Source organism: Canis lupus, chromosome 4 (assembly GCF_048164855.1).
Source record: "Canis lupus baileyi chromosome 4, mCanLup2.hap1, whole genome shotgun sequence".
Lineage (NCBI taxonomy): Eukaryota > Metazoa > Chordata > Mammalia > Carnivora > Canidae > Canis > Canis lupus.
The window spans coordinates 58,240,882-58,251,072 of NC_132841.1; the positions used below are offsets into that span (position 1 = coordinate 58,240,882).

General features: G+C 44.7%; 1 protein-coding gene across 1 annotated transcript in view; it reads left to right on the forward strand.

Annotated features, from left to right (window-relative positions):
• GLRA1 (glycine receptor alpha 1) overlaps window positions 1–7,797 on the forward strand; it is an 85,461-nt gene extending 77,664 nt beyond the window's left edge. The window contains exons 8-9 of the mRNA XM_072824429.1: window positions 62–208; window positions 7,338–7,797. Of these exons, the coding sequence (XP_072680530.1) occupies window positions 62–208; window positions 7,338–7,628 (438 nt within the window). The 3' untranslated portion in view covers window positions 7,629–7,797. The remainder of the gene's footprint in view (window positions 1–61; window positions 209–7,337) is intronic.
• Window positions 7,798–10,191: the final 2,394 nt, after the last annotated feature.

Below are 10,191 nucleotides of genomic sequence, written 5' to 3' on the forward strand. Positions count from 1 at the left end.
ATTGAGATATTTCATTCTCCCCTACCTTCATGCCCCTGTGTTCTTCTCATCCCCACTTCAGGTGTCCTATGTGAAAGCCATTGACATTTGGATGGCAGTGTGCCTCCTCTTCGTGTTCTCAGCCCTGCTTGAGTATGCTGCTGTCAACTTTGTGTCTCGGCAGCACAAAGAGCTGCTCCGATTCAGGAGGAAGCGAAGACATCACAAGGTAGGACTTTGAATCACTACCTAAGGAGGGAGAGTTGGTAGTAAACAGAAGAGTTCCAAGCAGCCTTGTCTTGTGATATGTGTTTGACTGGACCATCCTTCTCAGTGCATAAGGCAGATATAAAATAGGGATTGAAGTCCTAGAAGACCTAACTTCCCATCCCATAAATAATGCCTTGTTGGGTCTGTAGGCAGTTATTCTTCAAACCATAACACATAGAAATGATCCAGTTATACCTGAAAACAGAAGTGATAGAGCAAACACTGAGGGTCTAAGATAATAACTAGCTGTGACCTTGAAGCGTGGCAGGCTGAAAGATTTTTATTGGTGTTTTCTGCAAGGCTGCATTATTTCCAAGGGTTTGGTTCTAGAAGGGCACTGCACCACAAAAGGTAAGATCTTTGAGTAGAATGTCCAAGTGCCAGGTCTTTGCTTCCTACTTCCATAAAAGGGGCCTCATGCAAGATTCTCCCCCAGAGTGCATTCTCTCACTTTATGAGGGTGTGAATAAAAAACTACTTGGCAGACCATCTATACACAGTCACCAACCTCTGCTAACTCAGAGGCTGTGTTCCAACCAGCAAATGCCATTGGGGAGAGTGCCGTCTGTGGGAACAAACTGGGAGTACACCTTGGTCTATAAATATTTCCCCAAAGACCTCACCTCACCTTTTTTTTTTTTCCTCCAACCACAATTATTTTTACTATGAAACAGAATTTCCTTACAAATTAAGTAGTTTTTACAGTGGTGACATTTATCATTGATGTGATCTGTTTAAGATGACTGTAGTCAAAAGGGAAGTTGGGCTTGTTATTTTTCCAGAAATTGAAAAAAGTACCATCATTAAGATAAGGAAGAGAAAGATTTGTATCCATCTTTTTGTGACATGTAAGGTGAGAGTGCAGTCTCACAGTTGGAGAATTTGTGGCTATTGCTGGAGGAACTGGAGATGCTCTCTAGTAATCCTCACCTCTGGATATCAGAGAATCCACTTTTCTTTCCAGCCTCATCTTTACACCACTTTCTCCTTTGATCTCTGAGCACCAACTACCCTAATTTTTTCCCTTGTTGCTCAAACGTACACATAGGACTTTAGATGTCTTGTTCTTTCCTGGAATGCCCTCCCCGTGCATTTGCTTAGTGTTAACCAAGCACTTATTTTCTGGTTCTTAGCTGAGGCATCTTTCCTGATACCTGAGTCAAGGTCTAGGTCCTGTAGTGAGGTTCTCATGCAAGGCTGTCAAGTATGGCCATGCAGACTATATCCTACACAGGTCCCTAGCCAATGAAGCACTTTTCCCCAAGACCTGTCTCAGCATAGACTGTATCAGCCAAAGGAAGGGATTCCCATTCATATGTTTAGAAAGGAGGGATGCCATTTTTTCTAATCTGCACAAGGATGCTGTGTGAGCTAACAAAGGTCAAGCTCTAATAGAACTCAGTTTCCCTCCTTCTGAACATTTATCTTGATTTACAATTATACATTCAATGATGTAGTTGTTTTGTGCTTATCTCTTCCACTGAATTATAAGCTCCATAATGGTGGAGACCAGGTCTATTTTTGCTCAGTGCTGTCTCTGGTAACCAACACAATGCCTGACACATAGTGAATATACTATAGGCATTTACTGAACAAATGGACAAAGGGATAACCTAATGAACAAAGAGGAGCCCTTCCGGTCAGAGAGCCTACCCAGAAGTTTTTCCAGCAATAGATTAGATTAGAGCAAACAAGAACCCATAATACACTATGACCTGTCAGGCCATACCAATACCTGCCATACACCACAGATGTATAAGCTTTAGACTGACCTGCTTCAAATAGCTGTCTACTACTCAGCTGCAATGTGTTGTGTCAAAGGACCCTGTTTTTTTTTTTTCAAAGATTTTAGATTTTTTTTTTATTTTTATTTATTTATGATAGTCACACACAGAGAGAGAGAGGCAGAGATACAGGCAGAGGGAGAAGCAGGCTCCATGCACCAGGAGCCCGACGTGGGATTTGATCCCGGGTCTCCAGGATCGCGCCCTGGGCCAAAGGCAGGCGCTAAACCACTGCGCCACCCAGGTATCCCTTTCTTTTTAAGATTTTAGTTATTTATTCATGAGAGACACACAGAGAGAGAGGGAGAGAGAGAGAGAGAGAAGCAGAGACACAGGCAGAGGAAGAAGCAGGCTCCATGCAGGGAACCTGACATGGGACTTGATCCCAGGTCTCCAGGATCATGCCCTGAGCCGAAGGCAGGCACCAAACCGCTGAGCCACCCAGGCATCCCATCCCTGGTTTGTGTTTTTGTTTTGTTTTTTTTTTTTAATCACTGTGATTTAAAGATAGCCTTTTTCTTGGCCCAGTTTCTCCATCTGTAAAATGGACTGAATTGGCACAATGGAGGACTGTGGTGAAGATTAAATCAGATTATGAGGTAGCTTTAAGTTTGATTCCTGCCACATAAGGGCCAGGGAATAAAATGATTACACGCACACAGTATTTTCATCAGTGTATTTCTTAAACATCAGCTATCTGATTCAATTAACTTCTAGTAGTTTATCATAGGCAGGAGGCAGACATTTCAAGACAGAAAATATCTATGGGTGTTCAGGTGTAACCATCCTTCTAAATCTGCATTAGAAGAGAAAACTATCGGGATTCCTGGGTGGCTCGGCAGTTTGGCACCTGCCTTTGGCCAGGGGCGTGATCCTGGAGTCCTGGGATCGAGTCCCACATCTGATCCTGGAGTCCCGGGATCGAGTCCCACATCTGGCTCCCGGCATGGAGCCTGCTTCTCCCTCTGCCTGTGTCTCTGCCTCTCTCTCTGTATGTCTCTCATGAATAAAAAAATAAAATCTAAAAAAAAAAAAAAGGAAGAGAAAACTATCTTCAGTGCAGCAAGCCAGACAGGCATTCTCAAAAGACCTCTAGTTTTAGACCCTACTGCCCATTGGATACTTAGCCTTTGACTATTAAAATAATCCAAGCAAAAAAAAAAAAAAAAAAAAACCAAAAAACAACAACAAAAAAAATAATCCAAGCAAAGAACTGACCAAACATGCCTATCTTGGGAATTTATTATTTTTCCTTTTTTCCCACTGGCTAGCTGCTTTTTCCATTTTCCTCGGGTAAAAGAGAGTTAATATATTTGTTAAAAGGACACTTATTTGGGAAGATTATGTCCAAAATATTTGACTAGCATCAGGCCAGTAGACTGTGCACTGCACAACTCCAGGGGATGCTATTTGCATAGGCTAAATGTAAATGGAATCCCCTGCAAATGTGCGGTATGAGGGGCCTACAGTACTTCCAAAGGCTGCCTCCACCCTCACCAACTCCCTACCAGTTTTACACACTAGAGGAAAATTAAACTTTCTCTGGGGCCAGGTGAAATGTCAATAAAGCCACTATCAGATTTGTTCAGAAATCTGGGCTCCATTCCCTCCTCCCTCTCTCACAGCATGTTAGTAGTGCTGAAAGAGTTCTTAGAGGGCATCTCTGTCCACTCTGCCCATGCAAGTGACAACAGCAAGGAGAAGCAAGTCACTAGGATCACAGAGGTGCTAGGGGCAAAAGCAGGGTAGGTTCTTGAGGTCCCACGGCTCTTACTGACCCTATACCATCAGTTGCTTATCTGTCCATCAATGTTTCCATCCTGAAGCCAATAAAAATAACCCTGAGATTTATTAGATCACAAATAAGAAGCAAGACTTATCCCAAGGCAAAGGTCAAAAACCAGCAGCCAGAGTTCTAATCCAACATGCATCTATCTGTATTTTCACTAGCAGTGTCTTAGAAGTCTAAAATAAGGTGCCAGCATTTAAAAATCACACTTTTATCTTCACTCAAAAAGTCACAGCCTCTAGTCCCACTGGATTCACGTCCCATCTGATACAAGGTCATAAGAACTGCCTGTGGGTAGGAACACATTCTCTGCTTTGCCATGGTCTCTTCTGACTAGAGATTTTTTTCAGCCCTGGCTCATATCTTCACTCACATTTCTCCTGCACAGCCCCTTATGTGTGGCTGAATCAGTGTGACCTTGTTCCTAAGGGTTCTGAAATTGGCTGAAATGTCAGAAACTACAAGGATGCAGAATTGCATAAAGCAGCCCTTCCTTTGCAGTAACCCCCTCTGGATGTGGCTTGTACATCAGCAGTGCATAAGCTTGGGCTGCAGAAACCTCCCTTCAGTGGGAAGGGTGCAGAGGGGGATTTCAGCCCCAGATGGTGAGTGAAAAGTAACTAGCTCCATGCCTGAGTTTGTCAGAGCCTGTGATCTTGGCCAGGCTCCTCAACTCCCACCATCCTCCCATGTTACCTCATTTGTTGGGCACAAAACATCTGGTCCTCAAATTCCCTGGCTGGCCTCATTAGTCAGATTATTAGGAAATCTGCGATCCCAACTGGGCAGGCACACTCCCAACCTCCCTGGGTTCTAGAAGAGACAACCAGATTTCCCCCGGCTCCATCCCCAAGCTTTCATTTCCTGCCATCTGCTGGAGAGAACAGGAATAGCAAGCCTCTCTCCAGTCATTTCTAGCGAATTTCCTTTCTCCTAGCTAAAGTGTGAAATTGATGATCATCTAACTAGATGGGGCCTCCAGGCCACACCTCCCCCCCTTCCACTCCCATGTTTAATAGATGAGGAAGGCAGAGAATAATTCGCCCAAAGCTGTATATAAAATTAATTTGGTGCTTCCCTTGCATAACTAGAACCCAGCGAGAAAACATTTTCAAGCATCACATCCTGCAGCTAGGGCAGATTTATACTCGTAAGCAATGGAGTTGGACTCAAACCCCCTTCCAGGCGCAGGGTCCAGTAATGTGGACAGCTGCCCCCAACTCCGTTCCTTGGCCCTGGCACAAACCTTCTACTGTTGCCCTACTCAGAGACAAATATTTATTGAGATCTATTTGCCAAGCACATGTTCTTTCCCCCTTTCTGCCGTGAGGGTGTTGGACCAGATTCAACCATTTGCCAAAGATTTCTTGAGCATTTTTCACGTCTCAAATCCCCTGGGGCCAGGAATATAACCTCATAAAAAAAAAGAAAAAAGAAAAAAAAGGAAACTAGGAGTAGTGAAGATATACTAGTAAACATTTACTTATTTATTCCACAAATATTTACTGAGTTTTGAGCATATGTCCAGGAACTCTGTGCATATGTTCAGTGTTGAGGGTGCAATTAACATGAGTAAGACTCTGCCTTCATAAAGCTTAGAGTCTAATGGGAGAAATAGACATGAATCAAGAAACATAATGTACAGCGCCTGGGTGGCTCAGTCAGCATCTGGCTCTGGATTTTGGCTCAGGCCATGGTCTCAGGGTCTTAACATCCAGCCCCATGTCAGGCTCTGCACTGGGCATGGAGCCTGCTTAAGATTCTCTTTCTCTCCTTCTGCCCTTGCTCCACCCTCACTCTCTAAAAAATAAAAATAAAAAGGTTTGCAAGAGATAAAGATTTTTTTTTTAAAGAAACATAATTTGATAAGAGCTTAAAAAAAAAAGAGAGGGATGTACATGGAGCTCATGGAGCACATAGCAGGAGCACCTCACTATCCTTGCCCTCAGGGAAGGCTTCAGAGTTAGACATTAGTTCAGTGAAAGAGAAGGCATTGGAAGCAGAGGTTAGGAGTATGTGCCAGGAAGACAGAACAATTTGAACAGAGGCCCACAGCTGAAAAAGGAGAATGGCACTTTTGAATATATGTACATATTTCAGGGTGACTGGCGCATAGAATGCCAGACGGAGAACGGCACAGATGAGACTGGAGAGGCAGGCAGAGTTCAGGTCACCCAAGCCTCATTTACCATGTGAGGATGTTAATTATCCTGAAGCCAGGGGCAGCCTATTAAGAAGTTCAAACAAAAGACCAATAAGATCTGTGTTATGACAACTCAGATGGGTTGGGGGGACCGGACTGGAGACAGGAGGAAGACTGGGCTGAAGTTGTCACAAGTTGCTCCTAGGGTGGCCCAAGCAAGGGTGAGGAACAGACCTGGAAAGGGGCTCCTCTACTGTGTCTTCTGTTTTACGTCAGCCCTGTCCTACACAGGAACAAGCAGAAGATAGGCCTCCTACTCTAAGAACCCTCACTCCCTAGGAGCACAATGTGAGCTGATAAAAATTCCCCAGAGCTACACACTGAATCAACAGCTCAGCTGAGGCTCTCGGTGCCACCAGAGCTCACCCGGGAAGATGATAAAGCCAGACATGATGAGAGCAGACAACAGTGTCTCCATAAGTCAGATCAGTAAAAGATAACCAGGAGCTGGGAAATGGAGAAATTAGAAGAATAAAGGCAGCAGGCATGTTGGTAGTGAGCATATACGGCAGGGAGAGAGAAATGCACAAGGGCTGACTTGCAAAGTGCAACCGAACTGCCAGGTATGCAAAGCAGAAAGCAAGGGGAAGGACAGAAGCCTGTAAAGGTAAGTTGAAGCCAAATGATGGAGGGCCTTGAATGATAACTTAATCCAGAGGTACGTCTGAGGTCACAAGTGCCAGGGCTGTGGGAACGTGGAGGGAGAAAGAAGCTATGGCTTCCCCGCCGTGTAAACAGGTGAGGTCCATAGCATTGCTCTCTCCTAGGCCATCTGCCCCCTCCCTCCAACCCATGCCTAAGAAAACATCATCTGGGGAATGGGGTGGAAAAAGAGGGCAAGGAGGCAACAGAGGCAAAGCAGGGGATCTCTCCAAATTTTCCCCTTGATTTCTAACAAAACAGCATCCAGAACATCTGCTCATGTATAACCTCTGATGATCAAAAGAACCTTTTGATGTAGTAGGGTGAATATTTTCCCTCACAGGAAACGATGAAGTAAAAACCCCTGAGACTCAAAGAAGTAACTTGCCTAAGGCCACACAGCCAGCAAGTGACCAAGCCAGACTTGGACATAGGTCTGCATACTCTAGGCATATTCCTATCCCCTGGTTTGCATCTGTTTCAGCATGCAAGTGGCGCCCCTCTATAAGGCATAACTCCCCAGCCAGCTTAAAAGCCTTCAGAAAACCTGGAATGATAGAGGCAGGGAGAACCAGATGGGCCTGGCCTGGCCCCCAGGGGAGTGCCTTGCAGGGAGGGTGCCCAGCCCCTGTCTTATTTTAAGTAGAGCCCCATGCTGAATCTATTCCAGGAGGATGAGGCTGGAGAAGGCCGCTTCAACTTCTCTGCCTATGGGATGGGCCCAGCCTGTCTGCAGGCCAAAGATGGCATCTCGGTTAAAGGAGCCAACAACAACAATACCACCAACCCCCCTCCCGCACCATCTAAGTCCCCAGAGGAGATGCGAAAACTCTTCATCCAGAGGGCCAAGAAGATCGACAAAATATCCCGCATTGGCTTCCCCATGGCCTTCCTCATCTTCAACATGTTCTACTGGATCATCTACAAGATTGTCCGCAGGGAGGATGTTCACAACCAGTGACGGTCTGGGATGGAGGGGTGGGGGGAGGCTGGGAGAGGGCAGATTGGGAATAGCACAGGAATCCGAGAGCCTAAGGAAGAGAAAAGGAGAGGGAGGGGGCACACATACAAACTCCTTTCTCTGCACTATGTGCAATAGCAAAATGCAGTGATGCATGAATCTTAGAATGTGGCACTATTTAACCTCGGGTGGGCTGGTGGGAGGGGGGTGGGAAGGGCTTTTCTAATATAAGAACTGAGGGGTCGGGAGGAAGGGGAGGGCTAGGGGTGGGGGGTAGGGAGTGGGGGAATAACAGCTTTCAAAAATTTGAGTCCATGGGCTGTGCAGTTTTCCTATTTGGAAGAAGAGTGCAGTCTGCCCCAGAGCAGAAGGAAAGCAATGTAATATATGATATATATTCATGCTTAATATTAATGCAAAACACAAGAACAAAAGATTTGTTTCTAAACCTATCAGCCTAGTAACTGCTTAAATTTTTATAGTCACAGAAGTGACAGACAATTTTTCCCAGAGTGGAAATAGTCACAAATAAGCTTGCTCTGGTGTGTGTCCCATATCACAGCCCTCCAAATGCCATGCCTGTCTTCAAACTGGCCTGGGTGGACACATGCCAAAAAGCCATTCCACCTCTGCTTCAAGAGGGTTATGCGGCCTGGTCATGGGTGTGGAAATAGGGAAAGATGGAGAGAAGAGAGGGTATGACTAAGGAGATGGGAAATCTCAGAGGTCCAAGGATTGATAATCAAGATAACTCCCATATCAGTCCTCAGGTCTCAAGGCTAAGGACCACACCTGCCTCTCTCTGAGCCCTCTTGCTTCTATGCTTCAACACCCACCCCACTTACCCTTCACTGCCACCTAGAAATGGCCGCCATGGTTTTCCCGTTATATTGCTAATATGCAATCTTTTTTATGGTTAAAAAAAAGTAATAATCTCAAGAAAAATATGCAGATAGATGGAGTATACACAGATGCACTTTTTTCAAATATCTATTTTTTTGGAGAGTCTCTTTGGAATTGCAAGTGGATATATATTTGGGAAGGTGGGGTCCGTGGGATGAAGTAGATTTATTATATAGTGGTTCTACAGAGTGAAGTTTTAAGATGTGAAAGGGTAGTAATGAGGCAGCCACAACTCAGATATATACAGGTGGAAAGAGATAGTGATGTTGAGAAAGTCTGTTCATTATATTTTGACATTTCATATGCCACAAATAATGTGGGAAGCGTGGGGGGATGACCCCATTATATTTTTATAAGTCTTTTTTGTTTTTCTTTTGGTGCTTTGCTTAGCTTTAACATTTAGGAAAGTTAGATAAATATTTCTTTCCTTCTAACTCTGAAGTGCCAGAACTATCCCAGGTTAGCTAGCGCACTCCAGAAAAAAAGGAGAGAGACTAGGAAATAAGTTGTAAGGGTGGGGGCCTGCTAAAGGACATGGATGTTCACTGATGGAAGGTTTGCAAAAGGGACCATAGAATTAAAGATAGGAGTAGCCTCCAGGAGCCTCTGTCCTCTCTGCCAACAGCATCATGCCTGAAATGATGGCACTGCTGTACGGGGCATGCTTCCTGCTGTGGCCTGTGACCAGAATACTGGGTACATTTCTTCCTTTGCATGTTAGTGTCTTGGCTCTGGATCAAAGTAGTGGTAGATGGTGGAACACAGCAGACAATCAGTTTGTCCTGAGGCTTGGGGTTTCACGTGTAGCTTTAGAGTATCCCCAGTGTGGGGGAGGAAAGAAGGAAGACATTGGGAGCCTAACTCTTCCCTAAAACTCCTTCCCCTAGGGAAATTTCTCCCATTCCCTGTGGCACAATAGCTAATACCTCTATAGAGGCCCCCAAAAAACCAAGCCAAGACAAAGATCTAATGTGATCTTGGTAAAGAAAATGCACTGTGCAGCCAAAAAAGGATTTGGCTTTGAGGCTTGAATGAAAAAACTTTTTACATCCAGGTTCAAGGTCAGTAAGTCATTGCCTTCCCTTCTCTTGGCCTGGGTAGACCAGAAAGTTAAACTGTATTCTAGCCTTGGATGATGTGGGATAGAACCCGGAATCCTGAGTAGGAATCTCTCATCTACGACTATCCTTTTCCCCACCACAAACTGCATCTAAAGGAGGAAGGGTGAAACAGAGAGATTTGAACAAATACTGCCAGTTCCAGACTGAACTGATATTAGCACGACATTCACTTTAATTAAGGGAGGAAATCCTCAATTCTGCAGTGGCACGTGAGTCATTGGAGAGGCTATTTGACCCTTTCATTAGCACTTTATTCACTTTAAGGGGAAAAACATTTTTTAATTTAAAAAAAATTAAAGCAGCCCTTTTCTCTAGTTTACTCATTACTGGACTAAATTCATAATGTCTGATGTCTAGGTGATCAAGCAGCAAAGGCGTTAGGTCTCTGCCAGGGACTAAAGACAGCACCAATTGTTCCAAGACATTCTGCCTCCATTCACACAGCAGTATCTGCACATTTCAAACTGGGCTCCTCGTACAAGGTGTCTGGAATCTCTCCGAAAGAGAGAAATCACTAGGCCATTTGCCCAACCTCTGCT